Genomic DNA, 26,905 nt, shown 5'->3' with positions numbered 1-26,905 from the left:
TATATTAATCTTCCTGCAAACCGCTTTAGAGAGACTGTCCACCAATCAGATCCTTCAAACCTTCAGACCACCAGCTTTGGGATACCATTTAAAATGTATAGAATGGTTGAAGATAACCAATATGGAGAATGAATGGAGCTCATTTGCAACCAATTTTCATATTAAAGTGGGGGGATAGGACTTCTGTTTTTGCCTTCCAGTGGTGGGACTACCAACAATAAGACAAATATTACCTATCTAGTCAAAAACTAATATGTTGTCATTGAAAGAGCCCCCTATCTTCATCCAAAACCCCCTTCACCATGGGTTGATTATTTTTTGTTCATTGGCCACTATCGTTTAAAATAAAGCGGGGGCAAGGGACTCCTATTTTTGTCTTCCACTGTTGGGACTGCCAACAATCACACAGATATTACGCATCTAGGGGAAAGCTAATAACTTGTGATTGTAACTCAAGCAAGAGCCCCTATCTTCATCTACATCCCCCTCCACCATGGGTTGGTCAGCGGTTTTATCATAACAATCATCTTAATATTTTTTACCCCGTTAGATGTAGGGACAGATGTGAGGCCGCTTGTTGTGGTATAGAGGCAGAGTGCCATCTACTTATTTGTCAGTACTTCTTTGTCAGCTCTGGAGCAGTCGTTGTGTATGTCCTCTTCTCTGCGCTCAGCTCTTCTCGCCAGTGTTCATTATACCCTTATCTTTCTGCCACTTCTGTCTCTTGTATTAAGGTTATGGATTGATTTCTCGCAGTGCAGAGCGGGTCATCGTGTGCATCTAATTCTCATCTCCCCCCCTTCATGCTGCATTCATCATGGATTAGCTTTCGGGTCCCCTCCTCCGATCCCGATTTTGTGGAAATTATAATTGGAGTAATATTTTCGCCGGTAAATCCCATCTTTCATATACAACTGCACATATTTAAGGATTTTCTTCCCCCTTCTGTTCCTTTGTGCATTAATCTCCTGGAATATATGGATTTATATTACGGACAGGAGACAAGTGATGATATCTCAATTACATGACATGTAGGTTTCACGTCGATCTTAGGTGAATAAAAAAAGCTGATGATTTTTCAGCCGAGGTCTCGATAGGTTTTTCATTTTCTTTCATTATTTGCTTCTAGTGCTGATGAATTGGATGATACAGTTTTGATGCCGGAGATGGATATTTTTATTAAATGGTAATTCAATAAAATAAAGTGTTTGCATTTATATTTAGATGGGTAGATGTTTATTGTAGACACCTGTCATGGAGGGAAGCAAGGAAATTCCGTGTCTTTTTTATGTCTTCTGTGCATCGGTCTTTTATTTTATAGTATGGACTCTAAATCATGGATGTCTTATTATAGCATAGTGTCAGGACCCCCTCCTCTATGTACAGACTGCTCCCGTAGTCAGTCATCGCCCTAGCACCATGGACCAGCCAGTAGAGGTTGACTTTTATGGGCACACATGGTCCCCATTGCCTCTTATCCAGGCTTTGAAATAAGTTATATCCATGTCCTTATTATGCAAATACAATATTGAATTTTGTAGAAATCAGCACTACTGGGTGTATGGGTCTTACTAGGTGCCATCTAATTCATGCAGGTGATGTCATCACGCCGTCTACAGAATTCTTCCAGAGTCCAGGCCCAAGTGGTCTGGCTGGAGAAAGGAATCTTCATAGCTGAAGTCAAGGGCTTTTTTAATTCATGGGTCATAAACTGGATAGATTTTTTCTGCATTCACAAACCAGAAACGGGAAGCAAAACAAATTAACATGATCCAATCAATATATATAATTTTTTTTTTAATAAACCGATCTATTTATATATATTCTAAAAATGGCGTCCAAAAACAATAATAAAACAATCAAAGCCACTATAATCGAAATGTGCAATTACAATTTCAGATAATTGACAGGAGGCCCTCATTGGTGTGATAGCTGCAATTCGTTTCTTAGTCGTTCACCATTCTATTTAATAGAATGACATATTATGAGGGAGCCAATTCTGCAATATCCATACAAAGTCTACCTTACATTATTATGCGACAATTTGTGTTAAATATGTCGATTAGGTGATTGGGATCTCGTAAGTTAAAGGAGTTTTCCGTGTTCCTTGGGGCTGGGGTAGGAAAAAAGGAAAACATAATTACCTTGCTCGGGGTAAACAATTTCTTCATTGCTCCAGAGGTTTTGAGTGTCTGTGGAACCTGCTTCTTCCAATGAGTGGCCGTCTCAGAAGTCCATTGGAAAACAGAAGTGACATCACATGGTCTGGGGATGCCACTCAATTAAAGAAGCGGGAACCAGGAGCCAGAGTGGGGTAAATATGTGTCCTACTTTTTCCTAACACTTGACTGAGAGGCTTTTTTCAGGCTTTGTTCAGTGAACGAAAGGAGTCGGCTCAGTTTACTTCATCCCTTTATGGCTGACTTCACCCCCAAGTTGGAATCCATACCCCTTTTTATTGTTCAGGAGTCAGACGAGACGGTTTTTTTGAGGAGCTGAACCTAGTGCCCATCACCTGCCCATCACTGCCCCATTAAATTTTCAGTCCATGCCTGCAAAGAAAATGTTTTTCTTAAAATACAGTAATATACGTTTGTTGGGTGGTCTCAACAAAATCAGCTTGTTAGATTATTTATGTGAGCCCTAAGAACAATCTCCAGGATTGAAAATTAGAATCAAGGGGTTGTGCTCGTACATTTGAGTCTGGTCCTCCAGATTGAGAAGTACTGTCTGTAGCCCGTAATAAATGGAGTGTAGACCACCCATCCTTAAAGACCCTAAATAGGTTCTTAGATATGGCAATATATGATAGATCTAATCACCCCCAACCTTGGTCTATATCTAATAACATGGCTTTAGCATGTAGGCCCCATCTTGGCATCCTCCTCATTCCATAAAGACCATACAAGACCATTGACATTTTTCCTAACTTTTCCAATTACCCTCCTAAATTTTCCATTCAATTTGTGGTTGGCTTTCAGAATGGCTTTTTAAATCTTCCTCTTTTTGTAGAGACAATAGACCAGAATGTGTAAATCACAGGGCGATACATCAAGCAGACGAGCCGCACGTCAATACAAAACACCAACAGCAGAGGCGACCTGGCCGACGTAAAACAGGGGACGTAAGATGACAGCGCGGAAAATAATTTGTGTCAATGTAATATATGGCGGTAGGGGTTTTACAGCTAATAATTACTATCACTGGCAAAGGAACTTGGTTGGTAAAACATTTATAGCTATTGGCACGGGCTAATGCCTGATCGGAGTGAGTGCCGGTTGTTAATATTCTCGGTCTTTAATGAGCTCTCCGAGGTAACACACTGCTGAGTTAAACAGTGACATTAATGGCCTCTTATTACCATACTTTGTTTCTATCCAATTAAAGTATCCAAGAAGTTTTAGATGCATGCAGAAAAAGTTCTGGGCATGTGGATTGATCAATTAATGGGACAAAGCTTTAATAGGCAGGTGTTCTGTGAGAGAGCAGAGACATACTTAATAAGGCAGGGTAACCTTTTAAGAAAACGCTCTTGAAATTAATTACAGTTTCAGCCATTGAAGAGAAGTGCGTCGCTGACTGATATCCGGAAGGCTCAAGACGCGGATAAATTGGTATATTTTGGCTTAGTGGCTTATTCTCAATAGAGTATGTAAGGAGGATAGACCGATTGATCTACGCTTAAAGGGTTATTCTCATGTATAACATTAATGTCAAGTCATAAATAAATTATAATTCTGCGTCCCATCTCAAGAGAGGGGGACCCATTCCAAGGTCTGGGCTGAATACAGAATTTGCAACCAATCTATTGGAGAGACATAAAACATATATGAGTGTATAGGGTTGGCTATTTTTGGCCCATAGATCTGAATAGAATAACCATGGCTGAAGCTGTTCATTAAACCCTGCCAAGGAAAGCATACCGACATCCTCGAAATAGGTGTGTGTCTCATAGAGGACCTTCATCTGTCATATATATATGACTTGTGTTAGCGGACCCCAACTGCGAACTTTGGGTTTGTACCAAACTTTGCAGGTTCGGGTCCCCCGTACCTGACCCCAGCTGGGTTTGCCTCAGCTTCCTCCTGGTTAACTCCCAGAATCACTTCTGGCACCAATCATGGGCGTTAACTTTTTAAATACCACTAGCATAGTCACCAGTGGCAGCAGCCACGCACTGGCACCATCACTGCTGGTGGGGCTGCATCACCATTTTGGTAGGAATATCCACTCCCCGATGACCGTCTCCAAAAATGTCAGCACACAGTAGTTGGGTTATTGTTTGGGTTCCAGGTTCACCGAATTCTTAAAATTCAGGTTCAGCTGATCTCATCTGAGTACATCTAAGTGTAATTATTGTTATTGAATGTAATTATTTTCTTATCTCTTCTGGATGGACAGTTCCAGGTTGTCTGATTTATCTGAAGATCAATAATCTAACATTAGGCTACAAATTAGCCTATTAGGTACTTCACCTATTTAAATAAGTGTCTGTACTGTAAATGGGTGGTCCACTGATGGAGCAGACAATCTGGTCCTGCCCATCTGACAGTAGAGAGATTAATATATTCACATTGATTGCTCAAGAACGTCGGTGACTAGAGAAAAAATGTCAACTATATTGAAATCATTGGAGGATTGCCTATTAGAGGATCCGTGGAATTGCGGGAGGGGAGTTAAGGGGAAAGTGTTGATAAGTTAGAAAAACCCTTTCCGTCCTATTCACCTTTATCAAATTATTCTTCAACCCTCTTCGAAGTTTTTTCTTTTTGGCTTCAAATTTAAGTGTATTTTATTCAGCTCCATTTTACTCTGTATCCATTTTCGAAGATATATTTTTTAGCTGTTTTTTATCTACCCATTTCCTTAGTTCAGCAGAAGAAGGTTAATATATCTTTCCATAATCTTTCTTGAGATGTTTCAGAGCCTCTTGAAAGCCGTTCCTTCTCTCCTATTCTTTAGTACCTTTATATTCTGCTTTAAACCATTTGCTCCAAATGTTCACCAGGGAAGACTTGTAATATCTGCCGGCACAAACCTTGTAAAGGAGACGAAAGGAGAAAATTAGATAAAATATCATTTTTAGGATGAGCTTGTATTTCCACAAAACCAGCTTAGAAATGAGTGAGCTAGACATCCCCGGTTTCCTGCCAAAATCTCTTGTTTATCTAATGTTTGTAACCAGTTTAAAGGGGCTGTCTGGTTTTTAAGAAATATTATCCCACACAGGAGGATGAATCTTATGAATCTACCAGTACCATTTCTTCTAGTTGGCGGCTGTCAATCGGGCCACCACGGTGATGTCATCTTCACCTCATGCGCCTCCGAAGTTCATTGTTCCCTGAATCAATCTCCTGTCTCTGATATAATATTGCTAAAGATGAGACCAAAGGTGTAACTTAAAGCTGTTGGGTCGAAAAATCTTTACCAATACCCTAAATACCATATGTATCATCAATAAAACTACAACAAGGTAGTAAAGATCGTCAGCTCACCCAACCTCGGGACCTCGAAGCGGCACTGCAACGGCACTGAATACGATCCACAGCCGTCTGGATAAAAAATATGGAAAGATACGAACCAGCACTGCATGAAGGAAATCCCCGGTAAGTCTTGAGCCAAACAAATATCCTTTATTCATTAAAATTCACAGACTCACATGAGGATAAAGTGCGATTAACGCGTTTCGACGCTTGGCGTCTTAATCATGATCAACGTTATGATTTAGACGCCAAGCGTCGAAACGCGTTAACCGTACTTTCTCCTCATGTGAGTCTGTGAATTTTAATGAATAAAGGATATTTGTTTGGCTCAAGACTTGCCGGAGATTTTCTTCATGCAGTGCTGGTTCCATATATGTATGTATCACTTACAGTTCCAGTCTTCACATATTGAGAAGAGAGATGTAACGATCTTGGGTCTGGGTTCTTTGCCCTCTCTAGTTATGGCTCAAGGTCAGTCAGCCCTTTAAGATTTAAAGGGGTTTTCCATGGATATGGAAAACCCATTTCAGGGGTCTGAGATAAGTACAAAAAGAACACATACTTACCCACCCCCTGTTCCCAGTTCCTGAATCTATCTGGTACTTTCAAGCTCAGTGGAAGTTGTAGGGGTCACAGGACCCACTGGAACCAATGAGCGGCTTACCAGACCACTAGACATCACTTCCGTTTCCCAGGCGACTTTACCCTTATCCACTGATCCATTGAGGTCACGCATTGTATGAAGGGGCTCCCGTGACCCCATGAAACGGAGGGCAAAACCAGAAGCAACGCCGGAACCAGGAGGCGGAACTCAGTAAGTATGTGTTCTCTTTTTTCTTACACCAGCTCCGACACATCTTTTTGGAAAACACTTTTAAGGGTTTCTTCAAATGACAAGGTTTTTTTTTGCCATTTTCTGTATAGAGTCTACAACATGTCCAGTATGTAGTGAGGCTAATCTCACGTCGAAAACCTATTTCAAATGCCCTTCCCATCACAGACCTTCATTGTATAGCCTAAGGGAGAGTGGCTAAGAAGAGCATCTGGAACAGGCCCATGATTATGGTTTACACTTTTTAAGTTTTCTTCATCCAAATACTGGGGATACTGCACGCCCCTTTAAAATAATAAAATTTAATGACTTGAATAATTTGTTCCAGTGCACTGGGGGCGGTCCTTATTTTCCAGATGTAAGTGGTTAGGCTTGCTTCTTCTGTAATCGCTACCTCAATGCACTAATTTGCATATCAATGACAAAATAATTATCTCTGCATTGTTTCACCAAATATATTTCTGCTCCTATTAAAAGACCCTGCATTGCAGTGTTATTGCTCCTGACACACTCCCTTTAATACATACATACAGCATATACCTATGGCATATACTGACCCAAATACATGTTAAATAGAGAAGTTTTCATCCTGAAATCCACTGGATACATGCCGGCAAATTCGAGAAGAGCGAAACAATAGCACTCCCTGCAGCAAATAACAATTAGGCCTGTGCTGGATTTTTTCATTCACACATCAGCCCCAGTGAATTGATACATTTGCCTTATCATGATTCATTTATCTTTTATGGGAATTTGGCTCCGAAGATTCCCCTTTGCCTGCGTTTTGTGAATAAATCATTTTAGATGGAGAGTGTAGAGATTTCATCGGAGGCAGAAGTGGCTTTTCGGATGTTGGAGTGTGATTGCTCGGTATTTACGGCTTGACCTTCACGATGCGCATTATGTGGGATGTTGCGTATGATGATACTTGGGTTACATGAAGAGCTGTAGTAGGATGCGGAGTGTGGCCTTCGGGAGATTTGCCAGACATCGGACTGACTGCTACGATAGACGAGGCTATAGAGCTGCAGATTGTCTTCTGATTTCTTTAGTGGAAGTATTGGGATATAGGGAGACTATTAATATTCATGTAGTGAATGGGAAAGAGCTGCGCCACCAGGACAAATGAGGCCTCCAACGATAAGGGTTACTAGTCACAAACTAGCCCAAAATACATTTAAATCTAGATGGGGGGGCTACCAACCTCATATAGGCTTGAGTACATGGTTAGGCCGCAATCCCCTTGCTGTCACAGAATATGATTTGCTCTACCACAACCAAGGACGATACTGATTTTTCCTTTTATGTACTCCATGTGGAATTCTTTTTCCATGTTTACAGGTTGTGCCAAATCCCCTGATTATAAATACATTTACCATCGTAGCCCCCCGCCCCTTCCATGGGAACATCCAGTTTACATGTACATGCCACAAATGTTTAGGCTTTAGACTTGGTTTAGTATAAAATTGTTTTGGGGGGATATCCAAGTATTTAGAAAATACTGCCTGCCAGCAGCGTATGGTGAGTTCTGGGGTTAGGTGAAAGCTGCAGCAGCCTGTGTGCCTGTGTCTCAGTCTCCTCTTCTCCATACTTATGCAGCTCCTTCCCCACTTCCTGTCATGTGCATAGAGAAGGGAATGGAGGGAGTGTGATGGTTTGGTGGAGAGGAAGAATGCATGGGGAGACTGAGACACGGACACTGGTCTCACCACACGATGCTGGCACGGAGCCAGGTAATGTGAAATAAAGTTTTACAAAGTAGTGGCAGTATTCAGAATGCTGACAAAGGCATTTTTAAAGTCAGCAAAGCATAGTCTATAGGAACCTGTCACTAGCCATTCCTGGAGAATAAGAAAGAAAAAATGGAAATTCAAAAAGGGAATGGTAGGGAAGGGGTTAAATTGGAATTTTGTATTGCATCCACTAATAAAAGTTCTGCCTTAATGAACTGGCTTTCTGGTCAGTGGGAGATGAATACATTACTGTGAGTGAGTTTATATTAAGTGATTTTGCATCCAGTCCACAGCTAATTACCAGTCATTGCCGGACGCCCTAATGAATGCGTTGTGAAGACGCAGAAGGAATTACGTGTTTGTAAATCATACGATTAGTGAGGCGGTGACACCAAAGGCCACTGTCACGCTGCCGGCGACATGAATTCTGTATGAAGTGTCCAGAGAAGCCGGAAATAATTTACCAATTAACTTTAAATGCTGCACTCTTAAAGGGAAGGATTTATCTGTGACCTATGTGAAGCTTTAAATCAAAAATGTTTTTTTTTTCATGCTAGTCATGTGGACTTCCTAATTTGGAATATTCTGTCTTACTAATTTAATATCTCAAACTTATTGATCAGTAGTTTCGAAAGTCATCAGATAAGTCAACCGCAACACTGGAAAACTTTTGGCAAATTTATCAATGTGCCCCCAAAAGTTGCAAATATAACCGAAAAAAACTAAGATGAATGACCCCCATTGTGTAACATTAAAGGACACCTGTCATCAGGTCTGTGTCACTAGTCCTGTCACCTATACCTGTTGGAGCAGCTCACAAGGATCACATCCCAGCCTTTATCTGGTCATTTCATACATTAATTATTGTAAAATCATAATTTCTTTATTATGTAAATGAGGCTGGTCACATGGTCAGAGGCAGTGATGTCACCCCTGTTACCCCTCCCCTCTCCTCCCCCTCCCCATGTCTGTGTGTAATGTATAGTAAAGCATTGCTAGTGTGTGTGCTGCATCTGCTGACATGCTGCATCCTCCTAATATACAGAGACACAGACATCAGCTACACATGAATCTGACATGTTCTGCTATAACATGGCTGCCTGGAGCTGTTGTATCTCTCCTATACACACACACAGGCTGCAAGGGGCATGGCCACCAGCAAGCACATGGAGTCATCACATCATTATACAGCCTCACATCATTATACAGGCTGTCAGTCATGCACTGGGGGTGTGTCTGTGCCTCCCACTCATGAATAAGCTGGATAGCTTGAATATGCTAATGACTCATTGGACATTTCACAGGTCATTTGCATACAGCTTTAGGATCTCATTGCTTAGGTGTACAGGCATGTAGAGGGACAATGAAGGGATAGAGGCAATGCTCTCTAATGGCAGTTTATAAAAATGTATTTAGATTAGAGGGGTTATTTTGCATGACATGTTCTCTTTAAGCTGTTATTTTCTAATAATGACATGATGGCCTCACCTATCAATCCACACCCCCATCCCCCCCTCCCCCCCAGTGCTGGCATTACCATGGGATCACAGGGGGTGACACTCCGGAGGAAAATGGCAGCAAGCATATGTGCACGTGGCATTTAGGGGGTAACGCCGAGAGGACCAGCGTGGGTGTGGTTTGTATGCAAGGGGAAGTGGCATGGCTATGAAAGAGTCACCCAAGAATGTGCATACAAGGATCATGGACAGTAACTACAAAAAGTTGTCAAGCTGCCTTAAAGTCATCTCTTACATTGTCCTTTCTCTCCTGTTCCATTGTTATATCCAGTCCTTCCTTTATCTTTTCTCATCCCCTAAGTATATTTAGGACACGGTGTCCTGCAATGAATCCCTGCATGTTATATTGATGACTTTTCTCCGTTTCGTTAAAGACTTGTTGTTCTATGTTGTTTATCTTTATATAACCGGAGCCGGAACGTGACCGGATTAACGGAAAACCGGCGCGTAAAGAGTCAATATTCCAGCCCTCATCAGCCAGTACTTACTATAAAGTCTTTATCACAAGGGAACAGGACGACCATCTTAATAGAAGTTATTTTCTGCCACTCTGGGAGCCAAATATGATGACTGTATGATAAATAATCTTTGATATCCCACATGTATCTCAGTATATGTGCAGAGACCGGCCAATGAGGGGCCATCTTATATACGTGGCTGCAGAAATTAATTAGACAATGCGACACCGCTTTGATATCTGTCGTTTGTGGAAGATGACAATCCCCGGGAACAGATATTCTTGTCAACTGGAGACCGTTCACTAATAAAAATGCAAATAAGGGAAATGCTCTCTCTCAGATTACAGGTTTTTCTGCTGATTTTAAGGGGCTCGGTCTTTAAGGGGCCTTTTTAATAGGAAATCATGTTTTCTTTACTTATTTTCTGAGGATCAGAATAAGAATGTAACTGCTGTACTAAAATACTGTCCACTACCACCATTCCTATGATACTACCCAACTATAGTATATAGTATTATATAACTATAATACTTCCCCCTATGTACATGAATATAACTACTATAATACTGCCCCCTATGTACAAGAATATAACTACTATAATACTTCCCCCTATGTACATGAATATAACTACTATAATACTGCCCCCTATGTACAAGAATATAACTACTATAATTCTGCCCCCCTATGTACAAGAATATAACTACTATAATACTGCCCCCTATGTACAAGAATATAACTACTATAATACTGCCCCCTATGTACAAGAATATAACTACTATAATACTGCCCCCTATGTACAAGAATATAACTACTATAATACTGCTCCCTATGTACAGGAATATAACTACTATAATACTGCCCCCTATGTACAAGAATATAACTACTATAATACTGCCCCCTATGTACAAGAATATAACTACTATAATACTGCCCCCTATGTACAAGAATATAACTACTATAATACTGCCCCCTATGTACAGGAATATAACTACTATAATACTGCCCCCTATGTACAAGAATATAACTACTATAATACTGCCCCCTATGTACAGGAATATAACTACTATAATACTGCCCTCTATGTACAAGAATATAACTACTATAATACTGCACCCTATGTACAGGAAAATAACTACTATAATACTGCCCCCTATGTACAAGAATATAACTACTATAATACTGCCCCTATGTACAGGAATATAACTACTATAATACTGCCCCTATGTACAGGAATATAACTACTATAATACTGCTCCCTATGTACAGGAATATAACTCCTATAGTACTGCCCTCTATGTACAAGAATATAACTACTATAATACTGTTTCTATGTACAGGAATATAACTACTATAATACTGCCCCCTATGTACAAGAATATAACTACTATAATACTGCCCTCTATGTACAAGAATATAACTACTATAATACTGCACCCTATGTACAGGAAAATAACTACTATAATACTGCCCCCTATGTACAAGAATATAACTACTATAATACTGCCCCCTATGTACAAGAATACAACTACTATAATACTGCCCCCTATGTACAAGAATATAACTACAATAATACTGCCCCCTTTGTACAAGAATATAACTACTATAATACTGCCTCCTATGTACAAGAATATAACTACTATAATACTGCTCCTATGTACAAGAATATAACTACTATAATACTGCCCCCTATGTACAGGAATATAACTACTATAATCCTGCCCCTATGTACAAGAATATAACTACTATAATACTGCCCCCTATGTACAAGAATATAACTACTATAATACTGCTCCTATGTACAAGAATATAACTACTATAATACTGTCCCCTATGTACAGGAATATAACTACTATAATACTGCCCCCTATGTACAAGAATATAACTACTATAATACTGCCCCCTATGTACAAGAATATAACTACTATAATACTGTCCCTATGTACAGGAATATAACTACTATAATACTGCCCCCTATGTACAAGACTATAACTACTATAACACTGTCCCCTATGTACAAGGATATAACTACTATAATACTGTCCCCTATGTACAAGAATATAACTACTATAATACTGCCCCCTATGTACAAGAATATAACTACTATAATACTGTCCCTATGTACAGGAATATAACTACTATAATACTGCCCCCTATGTACAAGAATATAACTACTATAATACTGCCCACTATGTACAGGAATATAACTACTATAATACTGCCCCCTATGTACAGGAATATAACTACTATAATACTGCCACCTATGTACAAGAATATAACTACTATAATACTGTCCCTATGTAGAATAATATAACTACTATAATCGGCCCCTTATGTACAGGAATATAACTACTATAATACTGCCCCCTATGTACAAGAATATAACTACTATAATACTGCCCCCTATGTACAAGAATATAACTACTATAATACTGCCCCTATGTACAAGAATATAACTACTATAATACTGCCCCCTATGTACAAGAATATAACTACTATAATACTGCCCCTATGTACAAGAATATAACTACTATAATACTGCCCCTATGTACAGGAATATAACTACTATAATACTGCCCCCTATGTACAAGAATATAACTACTATAATACTGCCCCCTATGTACAAGAATATAACTACTATAATACTGCCCCTATGTACAAGAATATAACTACTATAATACTGCCCCCTATATACAAGAATATAACTACTATAATACTGCCCCCTATGTACAAGAATATAACTACTATAATACTGCCCCCTATGTGCAAGACTAAAGACTTTGTGCTGAGACTTATACTTATATGTTGGGCTTGTCAGGTCATCACTAGTCAGATATTTGTATCCAGCCCTCTGCTCCCCGTGATAATTTATAAGTGATTCCCTTTTTAAACTCATTCACGGTATTGTAACACATAGGCGGCATTCTGTGCAACTGGAAATTCAGAATAATTGCCTCTCAGAAAGTGTTATTTGCTACGAGTGGATTTAGGATTCAGCGTCTTCCACACTCAGATTAGAGGGAATCTAAACATATTTATAGACTGTAAACTAATTCACATTGCTCCTTTTTTTGCTTTCCCTCTGAGAATTCATTTGCTCCTTTTATTTGGCAGAGGTTCCACTTTACTTAAAGAGAAAATCTGAGGGATTATGCGTAAACCGCAGGTTGTCTTTGTCAGTAAACTGCAGCTTTTTTTTCAGACTTTTACTTTTTTTTTTTCAATCATTTTCACACAAATTCTTCTTTATTTGACCCTGAGCTAAATCCAATCACGGTAAACTTGTGGCACCGAGAGAAGCAACGTCTGGAATCCACAAAACCTTCTCTCGACTCCACGGAGGAACATATCGTAAAGCTCGGAGACATTAGCAGGCGTGAATTAACGTTACACATCCCTATGAACAAAAAAAAAGGAGAAACAACAAGGGAGTTTTTAGTTTTGCTTTTAGCAAAAACTTACAGTATGGCAGTAAAAAGGTCATGTGATCAATGTGTTATAGCAAAAAGTTGCGTTGTCGAATTTTCAAAAAGAATGTTACAGAAGCGGCTTTGGTTTCTTCGATCAAATGTAAACTTTTATTATCTATTCCATAAGATCCATATATTTTTTAAAGAAGTTCTAGACCCTTTGGCAACACGTCTTATGAGTCATTGTTGAGTCAGGTTTTGATCAAAAATCATGACCAGCTTCAGTGTGTAGCATCTTGTGCATGAAAGTCATAAAGACCAATTTATGAGTCGAACAGCCAATCCGACAAATGGATGCCCCTAGCCAATCATAGCCATGGCTAGTTTCTTGGGCATTGATATGTTGGCCGGCAATCCAGCAAAATGTCCGGCTCGGGCGGTCGAATGTGAACCTGAATGTAAACGCCAGGTCCGCTCCTCTCTACACATGACCTTACAAGGTCTGTTTAATTGACAGCCAGATTCAAGCGATTCCTTTTATCTGTTCAGTTCTAGAATGTTCCAGACATCTGGGGGATCTAAAAGAATCTTCTACATTCAAAACCTATTTTCTTAATTCTTCGCTCCGTATGTGTTTGTTGTATCATGTTGCTATTTACCAGCCAAGGCCATTTGGTTGTGTTTATTTAAGGCCCTGTAGCGTCCAAAGATGACATTCGTTGTCTATTTTTATGGAACAATCTATTACAGTTAATAAAAGAAATTTATAACTTATTGTTATACACAAGTAAATGAAGTCTTGGTGGAATGTGACGAGTCACTGGGGGATTCTGGGGCTACATCTTCTTGGAATAGCTCATTATATACTTGGAGGCATGTCAATAACTGTTGGCCGCTGGCGATTCCTATTTGGCAGACCCTCGACTGTTCGAGCTTTAACCTTTGACATCAATCACTTATTCTTTGTAAACTTCTGCTCCCTCAACTACTTTCTGCATATCGATTTTCTCTCCCACTGTAGCTGTAAACTGTCTCATAGCCTAAGGATGTCCCCCTGGCAGTCTCCGAGATGTGCCCTTCTTCCTATTACTTATAAATGACTGGTTGTTAACTATTCTCTACAGACAGTCATGTATCTCTCATTGTACTGCTGGGTTTTTTTTACCTAAATTCGAAAATTCCAAAACTTTGGCCCCACCTAGTTTGTTCCCGAGTCCATGATTTCTAATTGAAATTTTGTTTGCCCAAAACATTTGAGGGAAGAAGCAAAAACTTTGGGCGACAATTATTCTTTGTACGTTTTTTTTATTACTGTATTTATCTTTACTCATTTTTGGCACGAGGCTACACAGTGCGGCTACTCCACGCCCCAGTTGCCACATTATTCCTCCTACCCTGTTGCGTGCGTCATGATGGCGTGCTGCGCATGCGCAGAACGCCGGCTGAGCAGTCCCAGCTCCGAGGCCGGAGCTACTGCACATGCACAGTAGCCGGCTTGTCGGACGAGGGCGCGCAGCTACGAGGAGCTGCGCGCCGCACACAACAGGGTAGGAGGAGTAATGTGGCTACTGGGGCGTGGAGTAGCCGCGCTGTGTAGCCTCGTGCCGGCTACTCCACGCCCCAGTAGCCGCATAACGAAATTTACATATTAGGTCAATAAAGTTTCCCAAAAGTTAGCAGGGACGTGAGAATTAGCTCTAAAAAGAGCTATCCTCACGTCCCTTACATCCACCTACCACCCGATCTACCTTTATAGGTAGATTCGTGGTGGTAGGTTCTCTTTAACAAACAAGATACGGTAACCGATGAGGTCAGAAAAGATACCTCTTATTAGGGCACATGTAGTTTGTAAATTACACACAAACCCCCCTCCTCAAAAAAATGCAAAACAGGTCTAACTGTATGGTGGCTGTGGAAGAGAATTTCACTCTTGCTCCAGTGTTCAGTACACGTTCACGTCTCCTTCGCTGTAATCATCAGGAAAAATTCAATTTTCTTCCTTCTAATATGTGTATCTTTGCCTCAAGCCCCGGCTCAGAATTGTCCACATTTATTCTCATCAGTGCAAATGCAGCTTTAGGTTTACCAGGAATATAATCGGGTTATTATTAACCATGTCCTGTCTAGACTGATAAGATCTTTTTGAAAGGGTGAAACATAGGCCTCATGTAAATTTATCTCCTTCTGCCTTTCTACCATACTACGTAAGAAGAAGCAGAACGTAGACATAGACGTGGGGGGACATTTATTTGGATCTGTAGCCCAATTTTTGTAGTGTACAGGCCCTGAAATCATCGCAATTACTAGCAAGTCACTAGTTATTGTGTTCATTTCCAGGTGGACATGGACAGGCATGAAGGGGGTGTGGCTTGACTTTATACTGTAGATTTGTCCTCTTTTGCCTTTCTGCAAATTTCATCAAAAACTACAAATCTATTATCTCTTATTGTAACCGAAATATATAGGATGTGGTGCAGACAGTAACAGAAAGTCCATCAAATTCCATTAAAATCTATGCAAAGTTTAGTTGATTGGTTAGACTCCTGTTATGTTTATATATACATGATTTTTCCCCGCTGAGTCAGAAAATATTCAGTCCATGAAAGTCGACAATTCGTTCCGATTTTAAAAAATGAACAACAGATTTGCTCTTAAAGACCAATCCTTATCATAGATCATCAATATTTAATTGGTTGGGATCACTAATCCATTCCAATCCAAAGTCAACTTTAGGGTGGGGTTTTAAGTCATTAAGTCATTAGGGTGGGGTTTTAAGTCATTAAGTCATTAGGGTGGGGTTTTAAGTCATCAAGTTATTAGGGTGGGGTTTTAAGTCATCAAGTTATTAGGGTGGGGTTTTAAGTCATCAAGTTATTAGGGTGGGGTTTTAAGCCTCTTAATGATCATGGATATTATCAAATTTGCCAGGATTGATTTCAAAAATTAGGGACTGTGCAATCAACGACATGCAGGTATGCTACACAAGGTTGTGACTATGTTTCTTCTGATCTGTTTTGTTAAAGTAACTTATCAATAAGTTGCAGCTCAAAGAGTGTCCAACTGGTGGGATCGTGTCTGCAGTTGGACCAGAATGACAAAGCCTAGCGATATTGAAGACTCAAGGTGCCACAACCATTGGGCTCCATCTTCACGTTCCTTCGGTACCTATATAACAGCTCTACTTCTAAATTGTTATATTTTCCTATTTGTTTTAAAGATCCTTCTCATCCCGCCTGTTGGTTGGCGCCAGACCTTCTGTACGTTCCCTTCTAGTCTTTGTTTATTGAGCCGAGACACTGACGTATCTTCTCGTGAGCTATAAAAAATGTGAATTATTGCTTTTGTTAAACCAAAGCAGCCTCCAATTTCACACCAAGATTCGAGCTGATTTACGTTCAACACAAAAAAAAATAAAGGATTCGAGAATATGAGAACATGTGGAGCCATAGGATGAAATAGTCTTCTGGCTCCACTCTGAGCATGACAAAAGGCACTGTTATTTCACAAGTGTTCTCATCATCTCCTCACTCTCCAGAGTTTGCTGACCCACTTCACAACGGAATAATTAGCCTTTCAGGCACCGCCATGTTTCCATTAAACATATATAAGCTCGCCGGCTGACATTTACTTACCTAAGCTTTGTAATGATACACTGGAAGATTTCCTTCAGTTGCTTCACGTTTTTGTAGCTCGGAAAACAGTTAGACGAAACATGCTGTACTTTAATTAACCCTCTACGGTGGTCGTGCCATTAAGTCCATTCCTTGAAGTATTTGATAACCTGCTTTCTGGGAGAGCGTACTATAAAAGGAATTCATTAGTAGTCGTCATTTTTCTTGAACTATAAGTCAACTTGCCAATTCAATCGAGAAAAACGGGAGACCTTAGGATCTCTCTGAAGAATAGGCAAATCTTCACCCCCTTCCACTAATAGTCATCTCTCATATAATGTGATAACACCATGAATTATGAGGGTCTAATTTTAGGTTTTTATTTGGAGTCAGGTCTGAGGTCTATATTTAGGGGTTCTGCCTTTGGATATGTAGTTACACCATCTTTTGGTTATTCATTTAGTAAGTGTGTTGTGGATTATGATATTAAGGTGGTTTGGCTTTGATACTACGATACTAAATGTCCTTTCTTAGTTTATTTCATTTTATTACCTACATTTAAATCTCCAAAAATATTAAGCTTTGCCCTGGTAACACCTTGAAAAACTCCTTTTTTCGATGAAACCACTCTGTTTTTTGTTTCTACTACTGTCTCACCAGAATCGGGACTATTGGTAAATATGATTTCTTGCTGGACATTCTATACAATATGAGCTCCTTCCACAAGCTGGCATCATACAATTTTAGAGGGCATTGGCAAAACTGTTCTCAAATCTGTCCTAAGGAACTTATAGATCTTAACCTAATCAAAATGGTGTGTGCGTAAAAAAAGGAAAACATTTTTGACAATTGAAAAATTCTTCTAATTTTGAGGATTACCGGTAGTTAGAGTAGACTTGTTCTAGAGACAACCGGACAAGAAGATTATAGATATTTTGATTTCAATTTGGACAATCATCTTTCAGCTACAGTATATGAACTTCTGGTCAATTATTTTGGATAACCGCATCAAAACTAAGTTTACTAGTCCCATGGCACATCTTGCCATTTAGGATTTTTGGAAATTTGCCTGAAATTCAGTTTTGAAACTTCAGAACACTTTTGTTGCAATTCAGCAGATACCCATTCAAACACAATCAGAACACCAGTTACCTCTAAATCCCAAAACTCCAATGTATGTTGAGTTACTGTGGTTACAATTAATTTAAAACTCGGAGTGTATTTTTGACTTAATTTTGAAACAATTTTGAAATTTTACATCGTTTTTTTACTAGCGTTTAGAAAAAAATCATAGTTTGGTGAGGACTATAGAGTTTTAGGAACTATAAACAAGGCTGATAAGTTAATATTTTCTTGAACAACCTATTAAATCTACTGTTGGACAAAGTTTTGTAAAATGCAGCCTCTTGGTAGATGGTGGTGACACTTTTGCTCAGGTATCACTCGCCTCTTCGCAAAGCCTTTGACAACAGGATACACTCTTCAAGGTAGGTCTTTGTTTTGGGCACTATGTTTCTCAATTGTTACTCAATATGGTGAGGTCATTTAATACTCTCATCGCCTACCTCTCCGCTTCCCTTTTCCCTTCCCGAGAGTTGTGGCCCCCTAATGATTTACAGCAAAGGGCCTTTGACGTTGCAATTTTTCTACCACTTGTTTATCTGATTTGGTTGAGGTGGATTGTTTGTTCCGAGAAATTAATTACACAAACTATAATTGATTTGTTTATAAATAATTGTTTCCATTAAATATAATTGCCTTGCATTGATGTACGCTGAATATTAACTTTTCTGCACATACACGCGAGCCAAGATCTATTGTTCCCACAGGTCTTTAATCCTTTTGAAACACAACCTGCTCATACTGTGCCTCATAATGTAATGTTTACCTGGTAAGACCCAAAAGTATTAAATAGAATTTGCGATCGGACAAGTATTTCAAGAGTCTTGCCACGTTTCTTTCAGTTTTATTTCTCTTTCCTACTTGCATTAACAATAGATCAATAATGACAATGTATTTCATTCCCGCTGGTATGTATTTTGTATACTGAAAGGTTTTTATGCTTTGTGTTTTTATGCCCATTTTTGCTTTATGTTCCTGTGGATTTATTTTTTTTTACGTTGTCTGTGACCACTCTTACCGTCCAGTCTTGCCAAAAACAAATGATGTCAATATAATGTTTCTATGTGTCAATATAAAAAAGAGATACTCAACGACAACCATGGCACAGTTATACATAGGTGCTGAACTAAGGAAACCAATCAAAATTTTTTATTCTATGTTATGGCACAGTTAAGAGTGGACAGAGAGGTTAGACTAGACTCGGCCTTTTCACTTATCAAAGGAGCCATTTGTAAAAATTAATGTAAAGCAAAATACATTCCAATTGAATTTGTGTCCGCTTGATGTGATTTCACTAGAGCCAGTTCAGGGGTGTGTCCACATGATGCCCCAGCTCATGGGTGTATCCACATGATTCTCCAGCTCATGGGTGTGTCCACATGATTCTCCAGCTCATGGGTGTGTCCACATGATTCTCCAGCTCATGGGTGTGTCCAAATGATTCTCCAGCTCTGGGGTGTGTCCACATGATGCCCCAGCTCATGGGTGTGTCCACAACATTCTCTAGCTCTGGGGTGTCTCCACATGATGCCCCAGCTCAGGGGTGTATCCTTACCATATCCCAACTTAGGCGAATGTTCAGACCAGTCTCAATCTACCACCTGGAGTAATTTGTAATCGAAACAAACTTCTGATTGGTTACTATGGTACGCACCTCTTGTTCCAATATTTTTCATTTGTTTATTCTTCATTTATTCTACATTATAAAAGAAAAAAAAAAAAGAAACAAGTAGCTCATTCTTAATTGGAACCCTGGCAATGTCTGTCTTCTCTGTTCTGCAGAAATGTTGAAGGAACTGAACCAGCAGCGCAGATCGAAAGAGTTTACAGACCTGAAAATTATTGTTGAAGGAAAAGAGTTTGAAGTCCATCAAAATATTCTAGCTTCCTGCAGCTTGTATTTCAAGGACCTGATTAAAAGGTTTGCCTCCCTTCCAGCTGTGATCTGGTCTGTTCTTTTGTAGGGCGCATATGTGTGGCTTTATTTTTTTATTTTATTTTTTATTTTTTTTTATATTTTTCTTTTATTTTTCCTCCCCTTTCTTGCAGGTCTGTGAAGAATGAATCTCCTTGTCACCGAGCCAGTAGCCATTCTTTCCAGTTTTCTTGAATGTACTTTTCAAATCGAAAAAACCCTTGAATACTTTTGCCTCAGACTCCTGCAGAGCAATTATTTCTGGTGCCCAAGTTTAGCATCTACCACCCACACAAAAAAAAAGGCTTTTTTATCCCCCGTTCCTTCCTAAGATAAAACCTCCACCTCTTTAAAGGTTAAATACATGGCCCCCGTCATTCCCATAATTAGAAAGTAGTTGTGACTTTGTTAGCTTCATGCCGATAAATATCAACAAACAACAGAAACGGCTACAAAAAAAAAAACAAAAACAGCATTCAGACTGCGTGACATTAAAGGTCCGTGTTAATTGATGGCTTCAGCAGTGTTTAGTAGGTCCCCGGCTAATTACCTCTGCAGCCAATTTATAAAATAATTCTGCCATCATTATTCGAACACCGAGCTTAGAGCAAACGCCACCGATCAAATTAATTGTCTTTCGCACACAAAAAAAAAATTTAATACACACAGCATCAATCGCATGTTCCATTAATTAAATGTAATATCTGCCTAAACAAAGTCGGGTCAGACCATGTAGACAGCTCCAGTCATCTGCCATCATTTTTTGTTTTTTTTTCCGAACCCATCGAGATATTTTTAATTTAATTATTTTTGGTTTTTACTGTTTACTTAGTTTTATGTTTAGTATTTTTTATTATTTTTTTAATCACATTCCAGATACGGGGAAAAAAAATCCATCCTCCTAAGTTAGAATAGCAAATAAGAGTTTTAAAAAATCTCTCGAAGAGAGAACGTTAGGAATGGAGTTCATGTAAATTTTTCTCCAAAAAATTAATCCTGGTGCATTCTTTGCTTTGCAGCATGGCCCTGAGCTGAGTGCCAGAGCGGGAGGGTGATAGCCGTGTGCCGTGAAGACTTCATGCTACCGTTGCTTGCTATGAGAAATACCGAATTTTCTGTAAACTAACGATGTAGAAGTTGCCGTTTCCCTTTCAGGAGATTGATGCATCTGCTCCGAATTTTTTGTTATTTTTGTATCTGTTCCTATGACTGATGTAGAGAGACGTGTGCGTAACGCTTGCTTTGATTTTGTTGACTGACTGTGTTTATTTTATTTTTTTTTTAACTCTGTTGATGGCTTATGTGAGTACGTGGCGCGTGCAGTGTTTTTGTTTGTCTGTATATTTTTGTTTTCATCTGTTTGGATGGTTCTCTTTGACCCTGTGTTATCTTCTGCCACGTTCCGGGCTTAATATTCACAGCAGCGGCTGATGGTTTTTTATCGCTTAGAAGTACAGAGGCTACTTATTCCATAGATAATAGCAATGGATGGAGCCCTCTAGCCTTTTTCTGTAAAAGTAAAAAAAAATCTAATAAAAACTTCCCGCTCCTCAGTGTTTATGCTTTTGAAATTCAATTTATTTTATCACTTAGTGGATGGAATTCATCAGTTATTTTCACTCTTCCCAGTGGTACAGAGTTGAAAAATATATTGGAACATTTATCTAACCAGTCCTCTTCAAAATAGTCGGAGGCTTTGTAAAGGGGGCCTTACGTGGACCCAATTTTTATCATGTGCTTGTTAATTGACTTTTTTTTCTAAATATAACTTAAAGAAAAACTAATGCCATTCATCATATGTCTCTTTTAGTAAGTACAGGCCGTCCCCTAATTAAGAGCACCTGACTTACAGACGACCCCTAGTTACAAACGGACCTCTGGATGTTGATAATTTACTGTACTTTAGCCTTAGGATACAATACACAGCTGTAACAGTTATCAGAGTTGTCTGCAATTAAGCTTTATTGTTACTCCTGCTTCTTATGACAATCCAAAATTTTTCAATTCCAATTGTCACAGAGACCAAAAAATTTTGTCTGGAGTTACAGTTCTAACATATACAGTTCCGAATTGCATGCAAATTCAACTTAAGAACAAACCTGTAGAACCTATCTTGGACGTAACACGGGGACTGCCTGTATTTGCATTTTACTTAAAATATCACTTAAAGGGGTCGTCTACTTTCAGCAAATAATTGATATTGTTTGTGTAATGAAATGTTACACGATTTTACATTGTGCTTTCTGTATCAATTCCTCATTGTTTTCTAGATCTCTGCTTGCTGTTATTCTAGAGGAAGCTTCATTATTTACTTCCAGTGGACAGAAGTAACACGGATGTCATGCAGGTGCACAATTCGTTATAACACACAGCTCTGATTAATTTCTGTGATACTAACGAGCCGTGCACCTGTGTGGCATCGCATGATCATGGACAGATTTCTGTCCACTAGGAAAAAAAATTGTGACAGCCAGCAGAGATCTAGAAAACTATCTAGAAAGTATATTGAAATTTTTTTTCATTACACAAACAAAATCAATTATTTGTTGAACGTGAACAACCCCTTTAAGGAGCATCGTTGCTCTCCTTGTGATCTGTCGTTCCTCATTCATTTTGGATAAATTGAATATTTGGCGGCTGTGTACATATACAGGGTCCACTACAAGTCTGTACTGTATGTGGACCCTCAAAAGAAAATGGTCCTGAAGTTGACTGAGTTACTTTAAGGCCCCTTCCACACTCGCGTTGCAGATGACGTCAGAGTTTGATCAGGGTGCGATCAGGGTTTGGTCAGTGAAAAACGCACATTTTGCAACAGAGTGCAATCAGTTTTCAGTCAGAGTTTGTTCAGTGTCTCAGTTTTTCACGCGCGTTTTCAATGCAATTTCAATGCGTTTTTCACGCGCAGAAAATGCGTGTGAAATGGACTCAGGACTGAGCTCTATCTTTTTCTATGGCAATTGATGCATGAAAAACGCATTGCACTTGCAAGTGTCTCAGAGTGCGATGCGTTTTTGATGCGTCTCCATAGACTTGTATGGTGCGTTTTTCACGCGCGTGACTTGCAAAAGTAGAGCATGTCGAGATTTAAACGCGCGTTAAGAAAACGCGCGTGTGTGCGTGAAAAAAAATGCAAGTCTGAAAAGACCCATTGATTACAATGGGTCAGAGAGCAATGCAAGTTCTGCACGTCAAAAGCACGCGCAGAAAACGCGTGTGAAAAACGCAAGTGTGAAAGGGGCCTAACAGTGGGACAACTTGGTAGACAACACTCCTTTGGGGCTACATGGATGCACCTAACACCAGAGAGTCTATATAGGGAACATTAACATCCATTCTAAAACTAGTACGAAACTATACCTTTGTAAAAAAGGACTAAAAGTATTTTGTGCTAAAATCAATGAAACCCATCGATGCTTTTAGCAGAGTCCTATGTAAACGGAGGTTTTAACTTCTACAGAGCAGTAAATGAACTCCATTTCAACAAATGAAAGATCAAAACAGACAAAAATTCTGTAAGTTAAAATAAATGAAACAGCAGCAAAGCAGCAATAAATATTTAAAATACAAAAAAAATTGTATAAAGTACATCCATCCACAAAATTTAAATGGTATAAAACTACATATAAAAACAACAAAAGTGTTTAATAATAAATTTGTACAGAAATTGGTGGAATATTTTTTACAGATTTTTTTTTTTTCTTGGAAAACAAAATAAATATATAAAATGAATCCCAAACTTTCTTCAAATGCTATAACAGATAAAATGTAATTAATACAGACCCCCTCAAAAAGATAAATAGTATTTATAATGATTAATAAAATATGGATAATTTATATAATTAAAATATAACTTTATTACTAGCCTAAATAAATATGTTAGATTTTCAAATAAAATCATTAAAAACTTCAAGTATTTTAAAAAGATTCATTTTTGCTTCATAAATATTGGGTTTTTTTTAACAATACAAAATCTACCTTAATTTAGAAATCTTCTCAACAATGCTCTGACCTATTTTATCAAGATTATTCAAATATTTCTGCACAAATCATCTATTTTCTACATAAGCATATTTTTTTTTTTTACATTTTTTTATTCATCCATCACACGGTATAAGGGAAGAAATCCGAGAGATGTAGTAAGTTCCAGATGGAAAATATGTTTAAAGAATCTGTGAAAGTAAATTTTAGCATATTCAGTAAAGCTGTCACATCTGTCTTCTTCATAACGTCTCTTCTAAAAAGAAAAAAAAAAAAAAAACACACAAAAAAAGAATGAACGTTTGAATTTGTGTTGTATTATTTCGATTGAATAACTCAAAGCAGGAGAGAGAGGGAGAGGCATCTTTTGATTTATAATGAAATATTTGATAGACGATGCTGAAAAGTAAACCAACCAACTTTTTATTTTTTTATTTATGCCGCTTTTTTTTGCGTCTTTTTTCTTCACATATTTTTTTCTTCCTCTTCCCATTCTTACAGCACTTTCATGATTACTTTCTTGATAAAAGGAAACTTTCTTGTGAGTAAAGTAATAAGGGAGGAAAATTTTAACAAAATGTAATACAGGCGGTCCCCTACTTAAGAACACTCGACTTACATACGACCCCTAGTTACAAACGGACCTCTGGTTATTGGTAATTTACTGTACTTTAGCCTTAGGCTACAATAATCAGCTGTAACAGTTATCACAGGTGTCTGTAATGAAGATTTATTGTTAATCCTGGTTCTTATGACAATCCAAGATTTTTAAAATTGTCACAGAGACCAAAAAAGTTCTGGCTGGGATTACAATGATAAAGTATACAGTTCCGACTTACAGACCCTATTTTGTATGTAACCCGGGGAGTGTTTGTACCTTGGTTCTGATAAATGACAGCCAACAAAAATTTTAAGGAACTGTCCAGGATTAAGGAAACATGTCTCCTTTCTTCTAGAGACAGGTCCACCTCTGCCTGGTATTGTTACACTAATGCAGTGACTTTAGATGAAACGTAGTCCCACTTACCACCTGTAGATAAGTGTGGCCTCCATGTTTTTGTAATTATGGACAGTCTTCCCAATTGTCACAACAACAAAAAATTGGTCACAAAAACCTTGGGTTATATACAGATTAAGAAGCCTGTTACATTCAAAACATAGATTTTTTTTTTTACATTCAATGTTTTTTTAGAATCTTTTGGTTTGTGTGATTCTTGTTTTTTTTTTTTTAATTAATTTTTTTCACTACCTGTCCTTAGTAACTCTATTTTACTCCTCCCTGGAAAGCCAAAATGTTTTAGCATCCTAAGATTATGACTTGAGATGAGCGTGATTGCTCTTTCAGTTCGGGTCCGTCCTGCGCCACGTGGATGTATTGCTAGATTGGCAGTTATTGTCATCGCTGTGATTGGGTAACATCAATGGGGGACATCCCTTGCCAATTACAACCATGGCTAGTAGGTAGGGGCGTCAATATGCTGGAATGGCCGCCAATCCACCAATATGACCAAGACGCACCAGAACCCCGAACTTAAAGTTCATGTCCATTCATACCTAATTAGTCTCTTCTAACAGTTGCATTCTTTTAAACTGAGCAGTTGATCACTGAGAGTCCTTGGTGTCAGACCCCGCCCATCCTAAGAATAAAGGGGGAAAAATCTAGAATATACCTTTAAATATCTTTGTTATTCTTCCAGGGAATGAATGATAACGTGACACCTGGGTGTGTCTTTTTTCCTTATTATAATGCCTGCACATTGTGTGACGCAGTCAACACTGATTTCATAGTATCGGACTGTTTCAGGCCACACCCCATTGCCACAGGCAATGGTCACACCCAGTTGTCGGTTCACATTCGTTACATCTTCTTGGCTGTCCATAATCACGTGAACCAAACCCAAAATGTAACTTAGTCAGTTCTAACGCAGCAAGCTCTGAAACGGTGAGTTTGATACAGTAACGATGCATCCATTCGTTTCAATTGTTCGAAACGTCCCGATTAGGAAGGAATAAGTAGTAAGGGATGGAATGTAAGACACCATAGCAATGTGATACAGTGTCATTCCGATCGGCCGTAGAACATTCAGACGAATCCGTTGATGAATAAGAAGTAGGACAAAAGAATAAAACGGACGGTAACAAAACTATATAGAATTGTTCTATCAACGCCAAATTTACATGACCGGAAAAGACTGCGAGAGGTCGGCAGACATTTATTACAGGCTGATCACAGACTGGCCTCCATATATTTACTTTACACAAAGACAAATAGTAACGGGAATGAAGAGGCTTGGCCTCCCGTGGCCTTTTTTTTCCATTAAAAAATTTCTTCCCCTGTGCTCTCCGCAGATATGGTTTTGAGCTTAAAAATGAGGGATTCAGGAGAAAATCGAAACTTCTGCTTCATTCTGTAAAATTGTTTAAGAAAAAAAATGTAATTTAAAACGACAAAGACGGCGTTACAGCACTGGGTCCGGAGGAGGCTGCGGGACGGGACAAGCGCGTGGAAGCAACTCTAAAATTGGTTACTATGGTGATTACTGATTGGTTACTATGGTGAATATTTCCACTTTTTAAAATTTATTTATAAGACTTTTTTAAGACTACACAGTCTTTTGATAAATGACCCCAATATATTTGAATATTGAATTTACATTTTGTCCCATTCCATCCCCCAAGGCTACTATTGCTGACTAGTTCACAATGAATTTCTATGCATCTAATAGAAACAGAAATTATCTAGACATGAGACAATACTTAAATGTTTACTTTGTGTATATGATAAATTATTCATACGGCAACAAAATGAATACAAGTGCCCATGTCCAACTCTGCTGGATTCAGCC

At 38.7% G+C, this 26,905-nt stretch overlaps 1 protein-coding gene across 4 annotated transcripts in view; it reads left to right on the top strand.

The window, feature by feature from the left end:
• The window catches only part of KLHL29 (kelch like family member 29), a 613,218-nt gene that overhangs the window by 467,283 nt on the left and 119,030 nt on the right, over positions 1–26,905 (top strand). For all 4 annotated transcript variants that reach the window (XM_072143641.1, XM_072143640.1, XM_072143638.1 and 1 more), the window contains one exon: positions 19,946–20,084. In XM_072143641.1, coding sequence (XP_071999742.1) covers positions 19,946–20,084 — 139 coding nt within the window. The remainder of the gene's footprint in view (positions 1–19,945; positions 20,085–26,905) is intronic.

The sequence above is a fragment of the Engystomops pustulosus genome, chromosome 3 (assembly GCF_040894005.1).
Source record: "Engystomops pustulosus chromosome 3, aEngPut4.maternal, whole genome shotgun sequence".
NCBI lineage: Eukaryota > Metazoa > Chordata > Amphibia > Anura > Leptodactylidae > Engystomops > Engystomops pustulosus.
The sequence above is the reverse complement of the archived record's forward strand: the minus strand, read 5'-3'. Positions and strand labels throughout refer to the sequence as shown.